The 26,082-nt window shown below is 36.6% G+C and overlaps 1 protein-coding gene across 6 annotated transcripts in view; it reads right to left on the bottom strand.

The window, feature by feature from the left end:
• Positions 1 to 26,082, bottom strand: part of CGNL1 (cingulin like 1) — a 56,509-nt gene that overhangs the window by 19,426 nt on the left and 11,001 nt on the right. For 5 of the 6 annotated variants that reach the window (XR_011003828.1, XR_011003829.1, XM_068204072.1 and 2 more), the window contains 9 exons: positions 21,262 to 22,861; positions 20,672 to 20,766; positions 19,658 to 19,751; positions 18,659 to 18,760; positions 18,111 to 18,259; positions 17,484 to 17,619; positions 15,510 to 15,722; positions 542 to 748; positions 139 to 243 (listed from right to left, as the gene is read on the bottom strand). Coding sequence is in view for 4 of the 6 variants with exons in the window: in XM_068204072.1 (XP_068060173.1) it covers positions 139 to 243; positions 542 to 748; positions 15,510 to 15,722; positions 17,484 to 17,619; positions 18,111 to 18,259; positions 18,659 to 18,760; positions 19,658 to 19,751; positions 20,672 to 20,766; positions 21,262 to 22,842 (2,682 nt within the window). In the remaining 2 variants the exon portion in view is untranslated. Of the gene's footprint in view, positions 1 to 138; positions 244 to 541; positions 749 to 15,509; positions 15,723 to 17,483; positions 17,620 to 18,110; positions 18,260 to 18,658; positions 18,761 to 19,657; positions 19,752 to 20,671; positions 20,767 to 21,261; positions 22,862 to 23,693; positions 23,828 to 26,082 lie in introns of those variants that run through there. The other variant, XM_068204073.1, reaches the window with a different exon arrangement.

The following is a 26,082-nucleotide window of genomic DNA, read 5'->3' as shown; positions in this document are numbered from 1 at the left end:
TGAACACTGAAGAGAGGTCTAAACTTTACAACAAAGTGTACTTCAAAAAGAATGAGACACAACTCTACAGAAAGCAATAGTGACTCAGGTAAACAGAAAATTTAAAACTTAAATTATCCAAATTCTTCTTGTTCTTACCTGCATATCTTCTAGCTGGCTTTCCAAAGCTGCTTTTAACACTAACAATTCTTTTCCCTCCATTTCAGCATGTTTCAAAGCGTCTTCTAATTGTTGCTTCTCTTTCTGCAATGATGCAATTTGATACATTCAGAAACAGTGGCCAGGCCTTTAATCTGACAAGTAAACTGAGCTGTTAAGTTTTTTCACTCTGGCCTGTAACTGAGTTCCCCAGTCCCAAAGTATGACTTGGTTTGACTCTGGTTTTTGGTGGGAAAATCTTTCCTACACATGTCAGCAAACTGCACCCTGATTCCTGACAACTTGGTTTTCCTTACCCTTTCCTATGGCATTGTCCATCCTCCTCTTGGTCTGTACATTGCAAAGAGGAAGAGTACTTAAAAGGCTTGTTTTCTTAACTTACCTCATATGTCTTTAATTTTTCCTTCACTGAATTTTCTTCTCCTTTAATATTATCAATTTGTTTATGCAGATCCTCAATCTTCCTCTCCAGCTCAGTAAGTGTTCTCTTCAATTGTTTATTTTCCTCAAGCAGCTCTTTGACTTGATTTTCTACACTATTTCGCTCCTCTTGTGCAGCATTTTTTTCACTTGCAAGGACAGCAGCACTCTAGTGAAAACAAATTATGTCATGTTAAGAAAAAAAAAAAGAATTTATGCTGTCTTCCAACAGGAAAACATAAGGCATCACAGCAAATACAGCTAGGATATAACATTAAAATATCAACAGAGACTTTATTATTTAGCATTTTTTGTCCTTGGGCATATGAGCAGATAAAGTAATATATGACACCTGAATAGTCTCATGCTTGTCATCTCATATTTTCACCTTAACATTTTCCTCTTTATTACCCTAAAATATTACATTACCAAATCCCATTGTTAGGTAATTGCAAATACATTTTAAAAATTAACAAATAGAAAAAGCCATATGGACCTTTAAGGAAGAACATATTTATGAAGAGTGTCTTCCACAACAACACAAAATTTAGGCAGCCTCATACCACTGACGATTCCAAGCAACACACATGCAACACACTGGTGGGGCTGCAGAGTAAATGACAGATAATATAAAGAGATCTTTACACTAAATAAACAGTGGTGATTCAACTTCTATTGAATACTGAGTTCAATTTGTATTCAAAAATATACACTTTTTTTCAGAAACTCAAATCAATACATAGCACAAACACAAATTATAATAATGAACAAAGGATCACAACTTGTGGCACTGGATTTTTGACTTTTCTTTGCAGGGCAGCTGGCTGCAGCATGTTACTTTTCAGAGCTAATTATCACCTTACCACTTACCCTCTAAAACACCCTACCATTTACTGTGGAAACCATGAGTGGAAGTATCTGTCTATATTGTTATACTATCTGTACTCTTGTAACACAGACCAGGTGTGCACTCATAAACATTTAATTCTGTAAAGAGCAAAATGGATTTAATCTTTGCTCTTCACCGACTTCTCATTCAGCATCCCCTCCAAAGAACATAGAAGAACCCAGGATATAATGGGTGGTTCTTGTTTCTGGGCATTCAGGGGCTGATACAAAACAATACTCTGTACAAAGATCTGGTTCCCAAGTGCAGCCCCACTGTCTTCTACACCAAGACCTTAAACAACAGCAAGAACATCAGAACAAACACAGGAATCAATCTAGGCCAGGATTCTCTCTCATGGCCATGGCTGATGCTTAAACAACAGCAAGAACATCAGAACAAACACAGGAATCAGTCTAGGCCAGGATTCTCTCTCATGGCCATGGCTGATGCTTAAACAACAGCAAGAACATCAGAACAAACACAGGAATCAGTCTAGACCAGGATTCTCTCTTCATGGCCATGGTTGATGCTTACAGGCAAAAAGAGAAAGAACAACTATGAGGCAAGCCTTTCATCATTATACACTCCCAGCTCTCACTGGTTTTCTTCCATGAATGTATCATCCATTAATTTCTCTAATCCTTCTCAAATCCATTTATACTGTTGGCCTCTACATTATCTGGTAACAATAAGCAATTACACATTCATTACTGAAGCATAACTTTTTTTGCATGTGAAATTGTGTTTATCTGCGTGAAAACAAAAGAAATCCTATCAAACTACTCAGAAACTATTTTGTGAAATATTTTATGAAAGCATGAAAATCACTTTTCATTTACGCTATTTTTGACTGTCGCTCCTGATCTTCCCCTCTCCTTACCCAAAAGGAATAAGCAAAGTTATATAAAAGGGTGTTTACAAAGAGTGCCCTCACTAGACTGTTTTCTAGCAAGCAGCAGCTTTAAAATCATGCAAATTAGATAAAGCAGTAACTCAGAAAACACTCAGACTGTCTACAGGGTCAATGAACTTATTATACAAAAACTGGCAGCATAAGCAGGCTGACAAGTTCTGGTCTTTTGAAAATCCTGAAAAAACTCATTCTTCTAAATACATGACTAGTTAAAAGCTCTGAAATAAATCTCTGTCGATGCTTTAAGATTTCACATACTGGAATTTCAATAGCATTTATATATTCCTTTAATTTTTGCTTTCTGCATGCAGCAAAGTTTTACTAATTAGCAAGCACTCCACCAGTGGCTCCTTTTAGTCTCATTTCTCCTTTCTGGAGCTGAGTGAAAGCAGCTGAGGCACGCTGGGGAGTTGAGGGAAAGGAATGTTGATTTGTCTGTTCTTTTTCATCCAACTGCCTACATGGGGCTGCACAGTAAAAGAGGAGTGCAGTAGACCCACAGCAGACCTGGAGATTGCTCTACATCAACCATGGTTTGCTCTACTTTCCCAACACAGGCAGCACTGTTTACTTAAAAGTGGATGCACATATGCACAAAAGCAAGCAACCCAACAACCCCCCCAGAATCCATATACATAAATAAACACAGAAGTAATATCTATGTATATATATTATTTAACCTAAGAGGTTCAAAATTAAGTTCAGATTGCACTGATGCCATCATATCTAGAGATCTGCTCCAGCCTGCTTTTTGTAATATGTATCTCAGGATACAAACCCTAACATTAAACTAAACTATTTGCTCTCCTTTTTCACTATATATTTCAGCAAATTAGCAAGAAGTTAGATGAATCCATGTAAAATGTAGAGAAGCGTAAAGAAGCAAGTATTGTCTTTATTAACCTAATTTAAATTCTTGGAAATAAATTGGATATATAAATAAACCTTGCTAAAGTTCCAGCTGATTGAGTGACCAGCACTTAGCCAGCAGATCTTCACAGGTCTCTAATGACCTTGGCATCATTACAAAGGTTATACCTGCCAAAGCAAATTCTCTAACATGTTAAGGACAAAATTCCTTTCTTTGACACACACATACTTCTATGGTAGAAAACCCTCTTGGTATATATGGAGAGCTGCACTGTATTGTAGTTAGAGAGTGAATGTTTTTCTTACTTATAAACTGGGGAGACTACAAGGAATTTTCTTCACAACGTGGTTTCACTGTACACATTGTTTCAACATCTTTTCAAGTTGTTTCAGACAAGACTGAAAAGAAACACAGGAGTATCTACCTTATCAGTTTACACAACTGTACTATACATATAAGGCATGGAAGATCATCCTGAGGATATTGTTCAGGAGGATACTAGACAAAACAATCCACAAGTATCTTCAATTTGATAACAAAGTTTAAACAAAGTCAAGCCATACAAATACAGTTTAGATGTTTCTTGTATAACAAAAAGCACACATAGCATCATTTCTCCAAGAGTCAAATTACACAGCTGGGTTTAGACAGTAAAAAACTTATATTCATTTTTCCCTAGAGTACTCAGAATTTCATGCAGAGCTTCTTCACTGTCACAAATTAAGTTTCTGGATTATAAGAGCTTTTGGCAACATATGCCATATCCTATAGCAGATTACCACAGAAAGTTAAGGTATCAAAAGTCTCCACATCTCTTGCCTTGTATTCTCCATTGTTAGTCCTCTCTGGCACCCCACATTACATTCTACCTCCCCTCCAGGCCTGCTGTTGGGAAGACACATGAACATGACAGCAAAAAGCCTAGGGATCACTGCAGAGCATACACAAAGCATACAAGCACTGAAATGTCGTTCTGACAGACCTTGTAGCAACACCGTTAGGGGAGAACCTGGTGGAGAGAGATCCGTGTCCATATATTGAACACTTACATAAGGTTCAGGCCAGCAGCTATCACACCATACACGGCACTGCTGACGCACAAAAGGATTGCTGTGTCCTTTGCCAGTGGAGCCCCTGCACACAGGCAGTGTGCTTCTGCAGTCCCACACAGCCAGCAGGCAGAGTACTCAAGTACACACCACAGGTACAATTTAACATTGTCATTAGGGATGGTTCTCTGCATAGAATTTCCCTAACAAAGCACGGAAATAAAAGATATGAAAACCACTGCATTGAAATGACAGTGAAATTACTATGTATGTTGATAAAGTCTGGATATTGCTGTGCTTCATAGGCCAAAACTGAAAGTGGCAACAACAAGGACAGTTTAAACTGTCCAACAGTATTTGCCAATAGCCAGGGGTAATCTCTGGGGTTCTGCCTACATGAGCAGGGACACATGTTTTCACTGAAAATTCAGGGACTGGCTTACACATTCAAATAAAGGAGTTGAAGTCTGTTTGCAAAAGCATTTAATTAATGGGTAGATTGATGAGGATGAAAGAAGAAGGAAAACTGAACATTGAAAGGGTAGTAAGTACAAATGAGGAAAAAGCCAGACAGGGAGAGATTGTGCTGTGGATCCATTTCCCCCAGTCCACATGTGACTTGTTTGTAATGGTGCTGCACATAAACAGTGTGAGTAAACTAATGGTCCTCAAGGCCTAATGACACGACATCAATTGATGACTTCTGTTGGTGCCCATTCATAAATCCTTTACATTTATTTATATGGGGATGTTGGGAAAGTTCTGGCAATTATTTTAACTAAGTTTATATAATTTAACCCGTGGTAACAGAACTAGGTGAAGGTCACGAAGTAATGATTTAAGTTGAATATAAAACATTAACAGACATGGTTAATATAAGAACTTTAGTTCAAAGAATTGTGGATCAGTCTCTTCAGAAACTTTAAAGGAAATTATGCACATAAACATACAGAGCACAAAACAGACAAAACTGGTTAAACAAGATTCTTGTCAACAAAACCTGGAATGAAATACTGTATATTCAGACATATTTGCCAAACAAAGAAAAAAACCAAAACACCTCTGCAAAATCTAAAGCCCCTCAAAGAATGGGGCGGGGGTGGGGGGGGGGGGGGGGGGGTGGGTTGCAATTTTATCAAAAATTGAAGTGGGCTCTTTTGGATCTTAACATTAACATATGTGGATTCCAATTTTGCAGTTTCTTCCCTATGATACAGAAAATGTTTATTTCTTTTCAGTCTCACTTACTAGTTGTGGCAGCATGTTTTAGTAAACCAATTTCTTACTATTTACTACATTGTATTACAGAATTATATTTATTTAAGTAAATACCCTATAGCATTTTGCTCATTATGCTTATTTACTTGCATTTGTTTTGTCTTTCCTTTCAATCTGCCTGTCCTTGCTGTGTCTTCCAGAGCATTCAGTGCCTTCTAGTCCCTACATCTGTACTGTTTTACATTCAGATATTCATCTCCTCAATCTCTGAAGGAACAGAGAACAAATAACCACATCATTTAAACACTTCTTAACCACACGCATATCACCTTCTTATTTATTACCTTTGAATCCACTGAGTATTTTATTTTCTCTCTTTATTTTATTTTCACTTTATCAAATTTGATCATGTTTAAACTCCTGATTAAGACTATGTAAGCCTTATCAGCAACATTAAGCTACAGAGATTAGGGAAAAGGAGGTGGAAATGGGTTGCAAATTTCTGGAAAAAGCTGAGAATAAAGAAAAAGAAGCTTGTCTAGAAAAAAGAAAACACAGTTGCACAGAAGCTCCTACAATACAAAGTCCTTTGTGACTGACTGAAGATAAGCTGCTGCATTCTGATGTCGTTATTGTGCCACAGTACACATGCAGTAAATTTAGTTATTCGTCCAGCAGTGGACTTAAACCAAATAAAACAAGTTATCAAATCCTAGAAGAAAGATTCACTGAAAAAAAAATCCATTTCTGACCACAAAAATAGATCATACATGGCAGAATATAATCCATGGTGTTCAATAACCATTGATTTTTTTAATAGTTCTCACATATTTTAATACCAAAGCTTAAAGGATTAATCACACAGCTTGAGAAGATAAGAGTTTACAGCAGAAATGCACTCATTTATAAATGAGTGGCAATAAAGAGAAAGGACAGTTTCACAGCTAAGGTACCCCTAGAGAATTCTCTAGGCAGCCCTAGAGAATCTGCAGTCTGTTGTTGTCTCTGCAAAAGACCTCCCAAGGCAAGTCATTCAGCCAAATCTTTCCAGAGGATCACTAACTACATGCTCCTTAACTTCCCTGGTATTTGAGACACTGGGGTTTGGCTTCCAGAGATTTTAGTGCACAGTTGCACTTAAGTCAGCAAAAATTGTACCCTGAATATATCAAAGACTTTATAATGACTATCAATGTTAACCTAGGTACTTTTGTTTGGACATGCATAACTGAAGGATCCTCTCAACACCAATCTCTACCTCTTACTTTCCTGTATTTAATTCAGGGAATAACATTACTTAGAAGATGGCAGGGAAAAGGACTGTTGAGAAAAATAATTAAAAGTCTGTGAAAAAAAAGTCTATAATTCTTTCTCCAGAAGATTTTTAATAGTATGTACAAGCTCCATTGAATTCCTATGTATTACACATAGTATTTACATACATATATATGTGTGTGTATTGTTTGATTTGGCACGTACACCTGATCTATAAAGTTTTACCTCGCATAGGTCTGCTTATCTGAGCCACACAGTCACAGCTGCTGGAGTTTATATGCATGTGGCATTTGGTTTTCAGCTCTAGGCCTATGGAACACAGAAGGAACAGCAGCAGTAAAATACATTTCCCTCACCTTTCATCCTGCTCCTTTCAGGCATTTTGCCTAACAAGAAATTAATCTAATAAAGCTTGGGTTTGTGTCCTTGTATATAGTTATATATGTGTCCAGAAGTATTTTTAAACATATTAAATTTAGTCAAGACCAAGTTAAAATAAAGCAATAAATATTGTTCCAACTCCTTTGTTGCAGAAATCTCAGTAAAGCAAATATGTTTATACAGCATTCTACTCTGATCTTTGTTGCAAGCAGTGAACAGATAGTATAAAAGGCATCAAAATCTTTCCAACCACTCATTATTGTGTAAACCCCAAGAAACGGAACAGAACACCCATCAAGGTCCTTGAGATGCAATGAAATGTTCAGTTTCAACCTGAATACAGAAAAAATACTTTTTGGATAGGAATGCAGAAAATATTCTGTGGCTCCACACCTTTTTTTTCTACCACACCCTCAACATTGGCAAAGACATGAGAGAGGTTGTGTAACTGATCATTAAAAAATAGTTTTGGCTGACTTCAGTGTTTTAGCTGGTGAAACTCCCCTTTGGCAGTGACTACACACTATGGGATCCTTAGAGTCCTTTTACAAAATAAAGGAAGACTTAAAATGTGTGGAAGTTAAGTATCATAATTTGCCAGGTATTAGAATCATTACATTTTGGCTAAATCCAATGTTGATCAGGCAAAAGTCAACAAATTCTTCTAAAAACCTTTACATTTCTTTTCAGAATCCAGTTCAACTGAGTATCAGGAATTGCATATCCAGTTCTGGGCTCCCGAGTCCAGGAAGGACATTGAGGGGCTGGAGCAGGTCCAGAGAAGGGCAGCAGAGCTGGGGAAGGGTCTAGACCACAAGCCTGAGGGAGCTGGGGGGCTCAGCAGGGGAAGAGAAGGCTCAGGGGTGACCTCATCACTCTTCAAATCCCTGACAGGAGGGTGCAGCCAGGTGGGGGTCGGTCCCTTCTCCCAGGGAACGGCGACAGGACAGGAGGACGAGGCCTCAAGCTGCACCAGGGGAGGTTTAGGTTTGACATTAAAAAGAATTTCTTCTCAGCCATTGTGATTATACACTGGAACAGGCTGCCCGGGGAGGTGGGGGTCACTGGCCCTGAAGGTGTTTAAGGAAAGGCTGGATGTGGCACTTGGTGCCATGGTCCAGCTGACATCGTGGTGTTCAGCCATAGGGTGGACTCAATCTTAGAGGCCTTTTCCAACCTAATTGATTCTGTTATTCTGTGAAAACTGTTTCAACCAATTAACTATTTGTTCTTTAACAGCCATACTTGAAGAATAAATCTCCATTCAAAATTAGCTGGAGCACAAACTGGAGCTTTTCAATGAAAGTAACAGATTTTCAATTTTTTTTTAATATTCATAATTGTGCAATCTAAGTAAATGACAGTATAATCTTCCATAATCATCTGGAAAAGGGAAATGGTGTTGCTGCTTACTTCATCCCATTCCTGGTGTAGAACACTTCAGGTACCAAGATACTGGCTGTTGAAACCAGCTCTGAAGACTCATGGGCCACCTTTTTAGGTTGATGCTGGACTAATTTCACTTCTTGAACTACATTTAAGAAGTTTCATGTGGCTTCAGGGATTCATATCTACCCAACTCCCTCAGATGATCCAGAGGGAGTAGCAGTGACAGAGATATCAAATATCTTTCTATTTCTCTTTGTATATAAACAAAATAGTTTAAATAAAACTAGACACTCATTTCCTTAGGTAACATGCAGGTGATTTTCAAAGAAAGAAAAAAACCCAAAACCATTCTACACCCAAAGACTGACACCGTGAAAAAAAAAAAAGACATAGTGAATCTCCACACAGGGACAACACTTTAATTGTAATCATTATTAGCTCTTCTGTAAAGGGAGCTTCTGAAATCAGTATTATTCAGCTACAGTCATCTGGTTTTCAAAGTTCATGAATGCAAATAACAGGTCTTTATTTCTGCTTGTACCCCTGCTTGTAGTTCTGGCATTTTTACCACTGTTTACCTTTAGGCAATTCTTCTAACCCCAGACACTATTTCTTAAACAATCTGGAAGCCTTGGGATGAATAATAGGATAGCATGGATAATTAAATCTCGTATCTCTACAAAAGGAGTATGAAAATTCCTTAAAAACGGAGTGTTAGGCTACCAACCCACCCAACCCATCCTACCTACTCCCCCAAAAAAGGTAACAACAAAACTTCTAAAAAAAAAGCCTAAAGGGCTGCACTTACTGTTTTTCTACCTGACACTGATTATATTAATTCTTCCCATAATCTCAAACTGAGGCCTAGCCAACTTTAACACATGGCTATGCCCTTAGAAGTTAACTATTATTAGTTACCTATTAAAAGGGTCAGTGATTTTTTTCCCTCTCTTCGCAAGGTACACTGCAACCAGCTTAAATTCTCTGCTGTACTTCAAGAGATTATTCAGTAAGCAAGTGCACAAATTTACAAGTGAATCAGACTGGTCCCTCATTTCATTTCAGCTAGAACCACTCTACTAATTCATTAAAAATTCACTGGTGGCAGCTTAGAGAAAAGGTTTGTTTTCTTACAAGGTCATTTTCACTGCTTGAAATGGTACCATGTCTTTAATATTACTTCCAAAACTATTTAGGTTTTCATTTATGAGATGTAATGAAAGATTTAAGTACCTACATTTGAAGACTGAGAATGCAGCCCTCTTTTACACAGGGCATATTAAACAAAATTTTCCAATTTAGGCATGACCTAACGTTTATATAAGTTATAAAATCCAGGGCCAGGAAAGTATTAAGCTCTTAACCAGTACCTGCATCAATGTCATGTTATCCCCCTGGCTATGTATCATGACATACTCAGATTGGCTTATACTAACAGTCTTTTGAAGGTCAGAAGTTGTTGGATAGACTAGAGTAAAATATTAACTAACTCTGTGTTCACGTTGTTCCCTTCTGTTTAACAGAGTCAAATACTTCCCATACATACACAAACAAACATATACTGTCACGAGAAAAATCACCTGAATACATAAACTGGCTTCTGCTAACAAGGATTAGAGATTCTCCTGATGGCATTAAAGAAGTAACTGGCTGTACAAGCTCTTGCAAAGCTTCAGAAACAAAGAAAGTGAAAAATCACAAGCAATCCACCTTCCTAACTTAGACTTACTGAAATAGTCCTAGCAGAGGAAGATCCACAATAGTTAAATTACTATTTCAGATAAACAGGATTATTTTTTTACTATTCTATATACATGGTCCAATCCAACTCAAACAGAACTTTGTAGGACAATTTTGCTTAGAGGCTTTCTTGACTCTACATACAGTATAAAACCCACTAGCTGTAGTTTCATGGTACTGTCTGCACCCAAACCCACACACATATCCACCAAATAAATGCAGGAGTAAACTCCTCCATTGCATGGGAATGAAGGACTGGAGGAGGTGGAACGTAAAGACACAGTCACCAACTTAGGTATTCAGAGTGCTTTAGAAGCACATTTTATATTCGTGTTGACAACACTAATATTCCATCATTTGTTTGGTACTTCATTAAATGGGTCCTGAAAACATGCATGATGCTATTACCAACTTCCTTTCCACACACAGAACAGACAGGTTGGGCAAAACAAATCAAATGTGTCTTCCCAACTTTTCATATACAGTTCTGAAATAGGTGTTTCCAATAATGATACCTATTGAAGGAGTGTCTGCAGCTTTCCTTCCACTATCACACTTCTGTCTGCTTACCCTCCCTCTCTTTCCCCCACTCCATCTGTGTTTGTACCACACTGAAAATCAATCAGAATCTTACTAGGCTTTTAGAGGGCTGGTAAAAGAGGACAGAAAATGAAAGGGGGAGAGGGGTTAGGTCAGGAAAGATGAAACACTGACTTGGAACACTCACTCCACCGTTTGACTCTGTACGCAGTTTAGATCCGTTACCAACCAGCTTCTAGAACTGAAACAAAGCAGTGTTATGTCAACATGACAAAAGCTGCCTCAGGCAGGCAGAGGAAAGAAAATACCCACCAGTGGCATTTCAAATCCTAGATCACCTTCTCTAAATCTTTTTCAATTGTTATGTGCCTTGCTTGAGGTGAACATACCAGCTTCAGACACAGCATTCAGGATGCAGATTCAGATGAATTACGGGTGTATGGATAAGAGTGCATAATGATGTTTCCATGCCCAAGTAATTCTTATTATATCATTTGTTTCTTTTACTGCTATCAAGACCATGAGTTTTTAGCATGATTTATTATAGCCCTGAGATTTCACTTCAGCGTGAAACGAGGCATTGGGTTTTTTTCAGATATATATATATAATTTTACAGGTACATACATTAAATCACTTAAAGTACCAAAGTGGTTTTGCAGTGCTCCACACTTGTATCTTCACTTTTCCCTGAGTAACTTGGCTAAGCACTGTTGACTGTACAGTATTATTCCAAAACAGGTTCTCAGAATAGACTAGATTTAGTTATGTTTCATTTTACACCTCAACTAATTCCAAGCCATTTACACAAAAAAGGCATACAGAGTATAACTCAGTATCACTTTGAATGCTTAAGCCAGTTTTTAAGTTTCTGCTCTACATGGGAGATTTTTATTAGCTTTGAGGAAGACACATCATATTATCAGGTTAAGTAGAAAAAGATTCATTAGTTACTTTTAATTTCAAAGGTCTTTACAGTTTGTGCTAGATTCACCTAAATTAACAAGATGGGAAAAAACCAAAACCAAAGCTTCTTCTCATGTACAATACTAGAGATTTATATTTTTTTCTTATCTTAAAAGAGGACCATTTTAATTCATAACATGTGCAGAAGGCAACCACTGTCTTTTGCTGTTCCTACATTTGCTCTGGTAAAATTCCTTCTTCTCTTTAATTATAACATAATCATATGTAACACATACACGTGTTAATGGTAACGTGATCACCAGCTTCATTGCATTCTTAAATGCGTTGATAAATTAATCAGCTCTAAACTCTGAGTGTCTGTATTACCATGCTGAGAACAAGGTCAGACATATGACCTGCCAAATAAATCAGTCAAGGTCAGGCTTAGATAAGCCTCTTCATAATGTGATGATTACAGCGTTTTCTGAACAACATCATTTGTTCAGCCAGCTTCTCTAAATACAGATGCAAATTTGAAGTGCTGTGCAACTAAATCTGAAGTTTGCAACTGCCCCCCTGAGCTGCTACAATTTCAGTGAAATTAGAACCATATTGGTTGAAATGTGCTACAACCTTTTACCTGCAGCATTACATTCCAAAAGCTATTTCCAAATTATACTGAAACAGTGGCATTTCACCTACAGTGACAGAGCACTCATGGTTAAAACAGTACAGTCCTGGACTGTTGTGTTGTAGAGTCAGATTAAATAAGAGAAATTTTTCTACAACATTAAAATTGGAGTAGAAGTCATATAAATCTCTGTTCTAGCACTTGCAGTTATGGAGAAATATATTCTTAATCAGAAAGACATTATTTTTAAAATTTATTATTAAATTAAAGGCAATTGTTATCCCACAGAGGTATGTCATGGAAGAACAAAACTTTTCCTTCTGTTAAATGGAAATAGTCTGGTCTCAGTCTCAACAAACAAGCAATGAAGTCAAGTCACAGCCATCTCAAGACCACCACAAGCAAAAGACATAACACAAAAATAAGTTAAAAAGGTAAACTGTAGCAAAATAATATCTTAATGTTTGTGACTTTATTTCAAATTCTCTATTTAAAAAAACAGAAACCACATAATAACAGAAATAAAAACCCAACAAAAAAAACCCAAACTAGCACCATGTTAGTGAGCATGAGAACAGAATCATGATGACAAACAACCCCACTCTGTTCTTCTATCAGATAACTTGAGTATGTTTCTAACATTATTTGCAAACAGATTTTTGTGGCATTCTAATCACGTAGACTAAATGCACTTCACATTACTTGCCAACTTATCTGATGCCTCCAGCAGATGAAAATTTTGTTGATTTAATACTGGCATAAAAACTACTTCCTTTCTCCATGCTAAAACTTCCTTAACAGCCTATATATCACAAAACACCTTTATTCATTGTACCAATCTGGATGATTTAGAAGCAACATAAGTACAAACACTCTCATACACAGAGGTCCTGATACAACCTGATCCATCAAACATCCGTATCCACATTTTTTACCCACATTTTAACCACTATTACAGCATTTACACTCCTGTTTTGCTCATCGAACACAACAGAATGGCCCTTCCCACTCATCTTTGATGTAGGTTTCTTGTGTCCTGCAATCAGGTATTTTCCAGCTTGCAGTAATATATGAAAAAAATTCACAGGCCAAGTAGCTTCAATTGTATATGTCTCCTGGGTATTTCAGATTAATTATAAACCAAATAATTAACAATATATATAAGATCACAGCAGATCAGTCAGGAAACTTCCTACAGAAAATGGTTATACTTTCCTAATAAATGATATATCAAACTCAACAACAAATCTCAGCTAGCAGGCATAAAGACAATGCTGTGCTTCAAGAAATCATTGAGTACAAATACTAGCAAGATTTAAAAAAAAAACCAAAAAACAAAAGGATACACCACCTTCCAATTAAACATGTTAAAATTTTACTTCAAATAAAAATAAAAAGTTATACTCAAATGGGAAGAGAACTGGTACTTAGACCAACATTAAACAAATAAATTTCATTTTTGTACATCTTATTAAATTTACCATTAGATAGACTATGTCATGCAAGTAAATAAATGCTATTTATAAATATCTCTAAGCCACAGCAACCCAGTCATAGAGCCATTTCCCAGGCTGTGTTATTGTTATGCCAAACAGACTACTCTTTCATTTCTTGTCAGTTGTAATTACAGCTCCATAATTGAAATACAGTAAATTACCATGCACTAACTTTGAAAAGATGGTTCATTGAAGTTGAGCTGTCGCTACGATTACTGTGTAATAAAAAAAGATAATTTAAATGTTCTACTTTTCTCTCAAAGAAAAAACCTAACTCAGTTCATGCAGCTCAGACAAGTCAAATATCTTCATGATGATGTAAAACAAAGAGAAACAACACATTTAAGCAAAGCTGAACAACCTCAAGTACAAGTCCTAGGCTGCATAAACAAACTAGCATTTATGAAATTTTTAACTTCTGAAGAAAATTGCACATTTAAAACAAACCTTTCAAAGGATAATCTTTTGTCAGAATTCAATCATACAATACCCACCCAGCATTTTCCACATGAGCTCCTACTTTGCTCATACAGCATATAAAGCTTTGGAAACTTATTTCCAGCTTCAAGCTTAATTTTCCTTCAGTTCTGTGTTATGTTTTAGGTCACAACCAGCAGGATAACTACAACCCACCTAAGACCAGTGTAGGTAACAGACATGAATTAGCATGGATATCTCTAAGCATAAAACTGGGCCTACAGTTCTGACATAATGGTCAAGCCTGGTTTACCTGCAGAAATCTTCTCAAACATTTGAGAAATAAAAGGAGGGAATTCAGAAAAGACACAAAAAGCTGTCACTGTAAAAAGAATGCTCAAAACTTTAAGAGAACTGTCCTCATACAAAAAATCTTTCAGTATGTTCCTACCTGCTGTCTCTATAAAGAAAATTTCACAAAGGACATCTTTTGGAAAACAATAATAAATACACAAGTCTGAAACCTGTTCCTATTCTCCCTCTCACAAAGACTTCCTGCAGATGCTGGAAGAGGCAATTCCTTCAGTTCTGTTTTCTTCCTGTCTGATTCAAAACACCCAAACCCCTGCTGTCTTCTTGTGCTCACATTCCTTTGACCATTCAGTAAACAAGCTTTAAGTTCAATAAATGAAAAGGACACAAAATAAAACACAAAACCCCACACTGATATTGAGAATTTGAATGAGCAAGGTGGAACAATGAAGCCAGGGAACAGGATATGACACAAGAAGCTGAATGTAGGAACAGTGGCCTGCAAAGAACTAAAATAACTACAGAGAACTGCTAGAAATTATTTCAATAGTATGACTGGCAAAGCACACCAGTGTTCTTCAAGGACATCCTCAAGGTCTTGGTGACTCTCTTTAACCCAGGACAAGCAAATGGTTCTCTGCAGTATACTCTCATCTATTCTCCCTCAAAGTTTGCAATTAAACAAATGCAGTAAATAAGTGCTTGAAGAAAGGACCACTTCAGCTGTGACAATCAAAACATGAGATGTGTATGAAATTAAACTTAATCTCAGCAGCCAAGAATCTCCTGGCCTAAATCTTTGCCTATTTTGCTAAGAAAATAGTAGTATCTGAAAGCATGTGGTACACAGCATCTGAGAGAGGTAGAATCTTCCCCTGTAGAGGTAAATGTTAGCACTTATGTACCTCTGTTGCTTTCTCCAGGCTCTGTCGCAGATCCAGCAATTCTTTATCGTGTTGCTCTTTAAGTTTATCCATCTCTGTGTCATGGCTGGATACCTCTTCTTTAAGTGCTCCTTTCAAAGCTGTGAGCTCTCTCTCTCTCTTTCTCAAAATCTCTTCTTGTTGATCTTTTGCTATCAATACTTCTTGCAGATCCTGCTTCATTTGCATCAGCTCCTAAAGCCCAAAATTAAACACAGCTGTGTGTCAAATAGCCCCTGTGGATGTTCTGTTTATGTCTCACAGAAAGAAAGCACTTAAGCTCCTCAAGGACAACTTTGTTTCATATGAGTGACATATTTTTTACAGCTTTTATAGTAAGCTGAAAATTTGCTCAACCCTAATATTATTAAAAGTATAACATATAGCTGATGTTTTATATAATAGGTCAACATAACTGATGCTGCAAAACTATAAAAATATTTTCATGGTGTATGTTATGCCATCTGCAAATAATGCAGGAGTCACTCCTACGTTGTGCTTGCACTAGCAATGAGGTAGATAAGAACAAAGATTAAGCATTCTCCCCCAGGTGCAAGAGAAACAAACTCAGTGATAATTCTTTCTTTTTTTCTGCTGGAAAGAATAAATAAAGTTGCTTCTTCAAGTCTGAAGACAAAACAAGTGCTTCCCAACCAAGTCCATGTCTTCACACCCTTCCTCCTCCCACCAGTGTAGCCCCAGAAGTCATTTCTCCTCTACAAATCTGTGAGAAGGAACTGGAGAGTCAGTGAATCTGAAGACTAAAGATGCATACAAAAACACAGAATAACTGCAACAATCAAAAATATATCACTTCAAGAATTCTCTAATTTGGTATTTCTCCAACTGTGAATAATTGTACTTTCAAAGAGAATGCAGGCTTCCCCTCCACCAAAGGAGGATCAGGACATCTAAACCACTCCTGACACACATCACCTACTCTGCCATTAAAAGCCTACAATGGGAGGGATCCTACCACCATCCCAGACAGCATCTTCCTCTGTTTAATTATCAGTATTAACAGAAACTTTTTATAACACTTTCTTTGAATCTCTGAAGCTAAGTCTCTCATCTCTTACTCTATCTCCACACAACATAGAAAAATTGATCACTATCACCTTTACAGCAACATTCTGTAAGATGTATTTTTGACTCTTCCCTCACTTCTCTATTCAGATTGAAGTCCTCCTTCAAAGGTAATGTTTTTCAGTACTATCATCATCATTTGTGATATTTCCCTACTTACATTCAACTTTCAATTACAATGCCTGACATTTAAGACAGTCATTTAAGAGTAATCAAATCTCACCCATACAAAACAAGGTAGTTATTCTACTCAGCAGATCTTGCATGCAAACATCTTTAATATTTCTGCACTGATACTCTTACACATCCTTATCAACAAATTTAATAAGCCGTATTGTCTATTTCATCATATTAGTATAACCAGGGCTACAGCCAATTCCTCTTTCATCCCAAGGTGACAGAAACCCTGTAACTCTTTTGCCCCTCTTAGACTCATCCCTTCTCTCCCTGGTCCCACCAATAGAAAGTAAACAATTTAGAGACTGCTTTGTTGAGTTCTTTTAATTTTTTAGCTGAATCTCATCTGGCTTTGATAAGATATACATCTTCTTTAAAGTAATCTTCCCTGCCCTGACTCCAACTCCTAATTGCTAAAACTGACTGAGATTATTATCTGATAATAGTAGGTAACTCACCTGTCTGTCAACCATTAAGGTATCTGTTATCCTGCTCCATAAAACAATGGTACTTACACTCTGTATTCCTTTTGGGGTTAATGTTGCTATCATAATGTGGTTTCTTAGGACTCCTAATAATGCTACATTGTTTTGGATTAACAGCAGAGAAAAAGCAAAGGCATGTGTTTCTGTATCTCAGTCTCCTCTTTTCATGCAATCTTTCTGATCCCCCTTCTGATACTTCATAACTAACCTCAATCAGAATCTCTTTCTCCCCTTCATCGGTGTGCTTTGCGTTATCCAGTTCATCATGCATCTCAGAGAGCTGGTCTTGAAGATCCCTGATCTCAGTCTGGTGTTTTTCCTGCTCCATCTTCACTTGAAAAAGCCTCATCAGTAAAAATCAGATAGGATTTTTTAATTTGTAGAAATAGTAACTTGTCCATTCAAGTACTAAAAAGATACACATTCACATGTTGCCACAAGAGAATGGGATAAAATAAGGCAGAAAAATTAAATGTCGGGGTAAAAATGAGAAATCTTCTAAATAGGTATTCAAGAGGGAAGCTGTATTTTATTTCAGACCTGGTACTCTAGACATTGAACTGTTTCCACATTTCAAAGACTTGAACTATATATTTTGGCCATGAAATATTAAAAGCAATTTGCACTAAGGGGAAGATTATAAATTCAGCAATCTTTCTCTTCCTTACAGATATTCTAAAGACATGAGTATTTAAAATGGTGGAAACATTTCCTGCAGTAACAAATGTCACTTGTCTGGTTCCTTCAACATATTCTGGAGACACAGGTACTTTTAATCTAAAAGGTTTAAGAAAAGGTACGCATTTCAATAATAACTTTGCTAGAAATAACTCACTCCTCCAGGTTTTGTCTGAGTTCCTTCTCGTTTTCTTCCAGCTGCTTTTTTAAGGCTTCCTTTTCACATATACTTTGATCAAGCTGCAACTGAAGATCTTTCAGACTTGCTTGTGTAGCATCTCTCTCTTCTTTGGAATTTTGCTGATTCTGAATTTTGTACACCAAAAGTTAAGCAAAATAACAGACAGCAGCTACATGATTAATACAGTTTGTCAGTCAGTCTATGTCTGTCTCACTGCAATCAAGAGATTAACATTTTCCTCAGATTTACATTTACAAATACCTAAGAAGTGCATTGTGCATGTGCTTAACACTTTTATTCACTACTCCAAACTCCTTCTCAAATACTAAGAATGGATTTGTTACAAAGGGTAACAACGCTATGACCAACTACCCCTTAAATAAAAGGTCTTCTGAAAAAGCACAGGTATACCTGGATTCAGAAGAATATGAAGCAAAAGGGATTCAGCTGGAGGATCAGTTGTCACTTATTTTAAAAAGTGAATTTGAAATAATCAGAAGCTTTATAACAATAAAGTGCTGTACCCTCATTTCCAGATCCAGTTTTTTCTCTAACTCTTCCACTTTCCTTTCAAGTTCTGCTTTTTGTTCCACCAATGCTTTTACTTCAGCCGAAGAATCCAAAACCTACAATTAAATAGAGACATTTATTCCCACAAAGCACTGATGTTCTTTGAGAATAGTTTCTTATTTTTTAATCTAAAGCAAAGCTACAAGCAAGACTAACAAAGCACAGCATCGACTGTCTGAGCTCACCAGGGATTTTTCACATGGGTCAGGCCAAGCTAAGCTTTTCAAAGGAACCATGATTTGGTTTTCATAAAACTTCTTGGTAATTGCTCAAGGCATGTTGACAATAAAGCAGAAAATATACAAACATAAAGAAAAATTCAAATTAGGCAACATATGACTCAAATCATGTGTAGTTTGGGCCAATTTTACTGAGATATCACTAATTATGCAAAATGGACATCAGAGGAAAGCATGCCCATATGTTAAGACTGGTTTTCAGATACATTTTTTAGATAATTTCCTAGGATGTATTTTGCAAATAAATAATGCTGTGATTAATAACAAAAGCTACATGAGTCTCTCATACTGTCTGCCTCACTGCAATCAAAAGATTAACATTTATCTCTGCAGATAAATTTTACCCAAGAAATTTTATATGAATATGCCTAACATTTTTCTTCATTGCTCCAAACTCCTTCCCAAATACTAAGAGATTTCTTAAAAATGTTAACTGAGCTGTGAGCAACTACACTTAAAATCTTCTGAAAAAGCACATGTATATCTAGATTAAGAAGAATATGAAGAAAAAAATCATTTTTACTAATTATACCCCAGGATAAAATAATAGACAATAAGCATTTAATCCTTCTCATGCCATCAAAATTAATCTATATTCCTGAGGGACTACATGAATAGCCTAGTAAAAGTCACTAAGGGGATTCAGATTCTTAAGGCCCTGTCTGAATACTGCACCATTTTGAAACAAGCCAAAGCAAATTAAAAATTCCTTACCTGTGTCTTTCCAGCAGCTCTTGACTTTAAAGTCTGAATTTTCTCAAAAACCAAGTTCACTTTCCTCTTCGTTGCATCGTCGTTATCAGGACTTCTAAAACAGACCATACAAATAAGCAATGATATGATCAAAGTTACTATTTTGTTAACGTCAAAACAAATTCAGACTGTCCAAACTAATAAAAATCTCCACAAAAACCCCCAAAATAATACAAGTAAATCAGAAATTATCTTAACTATGATTTGCTAAAATCTTCAAAGAGAGGAGTTGAAAATTTGTATTCCAAATGTTTTCTAAAAAGCCAACCAAACAAAAAAAAGACCACTGAACTCTTGAAGTGCAAATCTCTTCTGTAAGATTATAGCTGTGGAAAGACAGATATTCAGCACGTGTATTACTCAGACATATTGAAGTAAGAAGCACTTAGTTCTAAGTTTTAGAAATCCTGACTAGTGCACCATAAAATAACACTTGATCAGGTCCCAGAACCTGCTATATCAGGAATTAAAATAAATTTAAATGCATCGTGTATTTTTAATTAATTTAACCTTCCTTTACATTTCAATAAGTTATCAGTAGAAAATACCAAGAGTTATATGTGCACAAAGTATTAAAAGCAAAGAGGGTTTCTGTCAAACCTTAGGAAATAACACTTCATTGTTGTTTAAAAAAACCAGAAGGCTTCAAGTTCCATGAGGTACTATTTGAATTCTCCAATAACCTCTATATTTTACAAAGTTTAATTCCAGATGTGTGTAAAAGACAAACCATATTCTGATCCACAAGTTTCAAGTGCATGTAATCATATCCTGTACAACACCTTATGTAAGTAAGGTAACATGGGAATTTTGAGATCAGATAATGCTTTAGGAGACACCTGAGATACAGAATTGTGAAAGAGATGTTTCATCTAATTATAGCTTTCACTTTACTGTTTCACATTTCAAATGTAATAGAAGACAAATATTGAGAAAATGCAGTCTCTTATCCAAAAGTTAAGTATGTTTACTGACCCTTCCTTAAGGTAATTGTAAAGAATCTGCTTAGCAGTCTCTTCATTTGTTTGCTGTGCAAGATCTTGTTGGCCTTTTAGGAGATCAGGAGTTGCCTAAAAGATAAAAATCCTGTGAGAGTTGTAAATAGAAACAGTATAATTGGAATTCCCCATTCTATCCTATTAATGAAAACTTTTATGTGCTATGGACCTGAAGTTCTGAAAAATCCACTGGAGTTTTGCCTTACTGCAGTAAGAAACCATACTCCACACCAAAAGAAAACAACTTGATTTTGCATACATATCTTTTCACATTCTACTTTTGTGCATTTATGCTTTAGAATCTTTATAATGACACTTATGAGAATCTGTTTGGCCTCACCATCTTCCTTTGCCCATACAAAAATCAGTTGTTTTACAAATCAGGTTTTCTATACTTACAACAACAACAAAAAATTATATTTACATTTCTCCAGAACAATCCCATTTGGAAGTATTGTATGATGGGAATTTGTTCTAATGAAGACCAGAAAAATACAAAATTAACAATATGGCAGCTTTCATATGCTAGAGTGCAAAGGACAGCTTAAAGAATGAATTCAAAAATACCTGTATATTAGGGACGGATGAACATGTTTTTACAGAAATCTTCTTGGCTCCTGATTCAGGGGTAATTGTAATTCGGTTTGGCAACAACAAAGTAGATGTTACTGTTTTAACTTCCTCTCTCTTACTCTGTCCTGGGAGTGTAGCTGATCTACCCATCAAGCTGTCTGTATCTGTTCCATTCTGTTTATAGTGTTGCAAAGAGCTGAAACTGCTGCTCTGAGTGTCTTTATTGGGCATTTGCAGTTTTCCAATACTTCGAGCAGACATCTTCGTCTCTTTGGAAGGTGGCTTTTGATCTCTGGATAACTGTTTGTGAAGGCAAACTTTAGATGGTCTCAGCAAGTGCTCAGTTGACTTACCCAAGCTTTTACTGAACTCACCTAAATAATCTGAATTTACATCAAGTCCTAATGACAAGGCACTATCAACGCTTCTTGATCTTTTACGATCATCTGGATGAATTCTGTTCCTTTTTCCTGACCTGCCTCTTCTGTGAGCATCAACTTTCTTATCAAACTTTTCAATTAGCTGATCTACTGCCGGAAGTGAACCAGTGTCAATATCACGACCAGTTCCCGGCAAGAATGGAATGTATCTCCTGTTTTCGTGGCGGTTAACATTGTCCGCATAGATGGCGTACTCTTGGTCATCCAGTAAAAATCTGTATAAGGAATTTGCAGAAGTGGGAGTTGCTGATGAGGACGAGGATCTTCGGGAGTCATTCAATACTGGCCCAGCGGAATCTTGCCTGCGGAAGGGAAGAACGTCTGGTCTAGATTTCTTTGTCTCAGGATAAGCAGTGGGACTAAGACAGGGGGATCCTCCTGCAGGTGAAAATGACTCTGAAACACACACATCACCTGGGCTGATTGTGCTACTGGGACAATCCTGCAGCTGCTTATTTGGATCTTCTACTGACCTGTTCAGATGGGTTTGTTTTGAATTTGCTTTGGTTGACTCTGCAAGGTATGTATTTGTTTTCTGTAGGGACACTACTTTCGATGAGGAAATCCAAGGCTTTGCTTCAGTTTTTTCATCTGCAAAAGACTTAGATTTATTGCATACAGAAGACTGGTAATTATCCAAGTTCAAGTTACTTTTTTCAGGATCATAAGGTTGCAAAAGTTCAGGATGTCTCTGAAAATTCAACAAATTGGAGCATTTCATTGTTTCATCTTTAAAATCTGGCATTCCACTTTCCTTTTCATTCACATTGGTTATCTGCAGTTTTTTAGGCATAGAGGATTGCACGTGCTGTGTTCCAGCAAATTTTGTATGTTCACTGATTTTGTCCTCCAACTTTAAAGCAGTATTGAAGTCCATGGCTGGCTTGTTTAGAGTCTGAGGAATGACCTGCTGTTCTTTTCCAGGAGGAGGAGGATTTTCTGGCAAACATCCTTCCGTATTGTTCAGTACTATGTAAGGATGTCCATCGATTCCTTGGACTCTAATGCTGACACCATAAGACCCCGTCCTAGAATTTTGCACATTTTTAGTTTTTTGAGTCTCTTCACTTGCGAGTTCAAGAGTGACTTCATAGTCCTGCTGCATGTGCTTAAAACCAGCAAAATATGTCTCCATGTCTATCAGAGGATTATATCTGAGCAGGAGAAAAATTACAAAATTCTCATTGTTTTAAGTAAATTAGATTATTTCATTAATTACTTTATTCTACCATTCAATGTGATGATAAAGACTAATGGCAATAACGCAGGGAAATCAATATCCAAGCTCTATCAAGCCCAAAGCAAATGCATTGTGATACAAAGACAAATGTCAGACTGACACATTTTGATCAATATAATGTCATTTTATGAATGTTACCTTCACAGAGTTTGTGCTTGTTGCTTTGCAATCAAATTACTTTAAATATAAGCAACTCTGCTACAATTTTTTGAGTCAAAGCATGACTTCTGGGTATTTCCATTATATTTACTGAAGACTGTACCCTTCACAAACCAGTGATCATTTTAAAGCCAGCATTTAGTACCAGCCATATTAACATTTAAACATAAGCCCAGGAGACCAAAACACAACCAGGCAGTTTAAGGTTTTATGAGTTTCAGGTAACTAAAGCACTGCAAGGAAGATCAACATCCTCATTCCTTTGAGTTGTGGTTTTTACATACTTGGGTTTCAACATTTGTTTCTAATGACATCTGAAAATAAAATTTTTAATGTATTATCTCATTCTCATCCCTAAGAATAAACTTTCCTACAGATTAATTTAACAATCTCCCAAATGCAAGCTTGTTCCAATAAACTCCAGTTGCTATTTTAAAACAAGATACTTAGTTGAGCAACAAAAATGGAAAAACACTGCCAGTATTTCCAAGGCTGACAGTGCCTTTTTCAGATCCAACGGGAATGCTAACTCCAGCCTATACATGCCAAAACTGTTTCAATCTAGAAAACAATAAATTCAACCCTACCTGTGTTTTTAATGTTAAATGCCATTCTTTCTTTCTCTAACAGCTGGGTTTGCAGGCAGATTTACTTTAGTCTGTTGCAGATTATGAGCCAACTGTCTAAAGGCAGAGGCAGTGCAGTGACAGAACGAGTGTGTCTATAAAAGAATGGAACACAAGACTGTGAGACTGTGAGTCTGATACAAAACCTGGAGGGAACAAACTTTTGAACTGAGCTGGGGAGTTGAGTCATCACTGTGGCCTGACAAACCCAAGATCACTGAGCGATGGTAATCAGCAAGAGGAAACCAAAACAACAGGATGTCTCATGGAAAAACAACCCTCTGCAGCCAGTTTCAGTCTCCTGTCTATCTCAGCATGAACCACCTCCCTCAGATACTCTAGTCAAGAGCAGAGTTCTCATTTTTTCCTGACAGCGAAAAAGTTTGGCTCAATATTCATAGTACACTAATTTCCATCCAATTCTTCCTCCTAGCAGGAAAGCTCCCCTCAAAAACCTCTTCCTCTCTAAAAACCAACGCCAGCTCCTCCTCAGCAGCAGGTTTATAAATTGAAGTTTCACAGGACACGTTCACATGTGAGCATTTGAGAAAAACCCCTGATTTACACACAGTCGGTAGCATTCATGTGTAGTGGATGAGTATGTGAACATCTTCACAAAAAGCTCTCCACTCAGCAATCCCAGCCAGATTAGAAATGCCACTAAGACAAACTAAGGAGTATATGAAACTTTACGCTACACCTTCGAGCTGTATTAGCAGACCTATAAAAAGAGTACAGTTTATCTGAATTTCTCAACAATGGCAACAACTAAAAAATATAAAAAGGAGTCAATAAAAATAAACCTAAAAGCTAAAAATTAAAAAGGATTTACAAAATCAGCATAAGGAACAGATAAGCAATACTTTACAATACAATTACAATATGTCTGTTTGGCAGTGACTGCAAAAGCAGTGCTTTCAAACTTGTTGCAAAGTTGCTAAAAATATTAAATAACCAGGAAAAAACCACAAACAACCCCCATCCCCTCAAAAATAACCACAGAACACCAACTCCCCTACTATACAGGGGAAACAATATTTAGGTTAATAATCTACCTTAAATTAATATGTTTAATTTGTCGCTAAAACCATAAAGAAGTATGTGTATTTGCCTTCTTCACATGCATTGTACTAATAAAACTCTTAATTTTACTGTACAAAAGGAGAAAACCTTGTAGAAGTAAAAGAGCTAAACAACAAATTTTTAAATAACATTTTATCTTTCTGGAACTGTGAAAAAAAGATTACATTTATAAATTCCCATGACATCAACAAGGAAACAAGACAGATGACCTTACTATTCAAATATTTGAAGGTTTTACATAGAATTTCTATTTTATAGGATGTCAAGCTGCATTGGATAATACTCACATGAACTACATAATATCAAATAGTTATTTTACAATACACAATAAAGTGGCTTTGCAATTTTGTAAGCATTTTTAAATTAAAGAAAAAATATTACTGGCTTTCATCACAGAGAGCCTTTCTGAGGAAATCCTGAAACTATGTTAATTGATTAATTACAGTTACAGTCATTCTCCTGCACACACATTGTACAGTCACATCTCAGGCTCTGGCAGGGTTACAGCAAAAGAGGAGGATAAGAGGACTGAAGCTGTTCCTCTCCCATCTGCTGCCCCACTCCTCTGACAGATGTCACCACGTCAAAAATGCGAACATCTGAAAACTCTGCTGGCTCAGTACACACCTCAGCCATGAAAAACTGCAGATTGGCATTCTCGGGTAAATGAAATCAGCCTTGTGCTCCATGCTGTGACCGACTGAAATCCTGACATCTGATCCAGTGCAGAAGCTGACAGCTGGGAGCCCTGACAGCTACAACTGCCCAGTTTTAATCTTCTGTAAGGCTGCTGAAGCCCTCAAATGTTATGACAAAACAGTCTGTTTACTCTTCAGCTTATGAAAAGAGGTTAGATATTTAAATCATAGCTAGGAAGGCAATTTCCCTGTTTGTGTGGCTCTTTGTTACATACTTGTAGTTAAAAAAATAAAGAAGCTTTTTTTGACATAGAGAGTGATATAAATCCTAATTCCAGGTTTTCTACCAAAGTATTTTTTAATGTCTTGCTAGTAATTTTATTTGCTATCTCAGAGTTCAAAAATAAAATCTTCAGAAAACAGAAGCAATGACTCTATTAAAGTTTTAAAGAGATGAATGACTGTCATTCTATTATAAAACCAGTTCCTATCTCCTATCTTGAAGCATCATTACAACATCACATACAAATTAATCAGGACATAAGAAAAGAGTAGTTCAATAAATTATTTTCTTTTGAAAATATTCTACTTGCTAAAACAGATAATATAGTCAAGGACACACACTAATC

The sequence above is a fragment of the Anomalospiza imberbis genome, chromosome 13, assembly GCF_031753505.1.
Source record: "Anomalospiza imberbis isolate Cuckoo-Finch-1a 21T00152 chromosome 13, ASM3175350v1, whole genome shotgun sequence".
Classification (NCBI taxonomy): domain Eukaryota; kingdom Metazoa; phylum Chordata; class Aves; order Passeriformes; family Viduidae; genus Anomalospiza; species Anomalospiza imberbis.
This window is presented reverse-complemented; position numbering and strand designations above follow the sequence as displayed.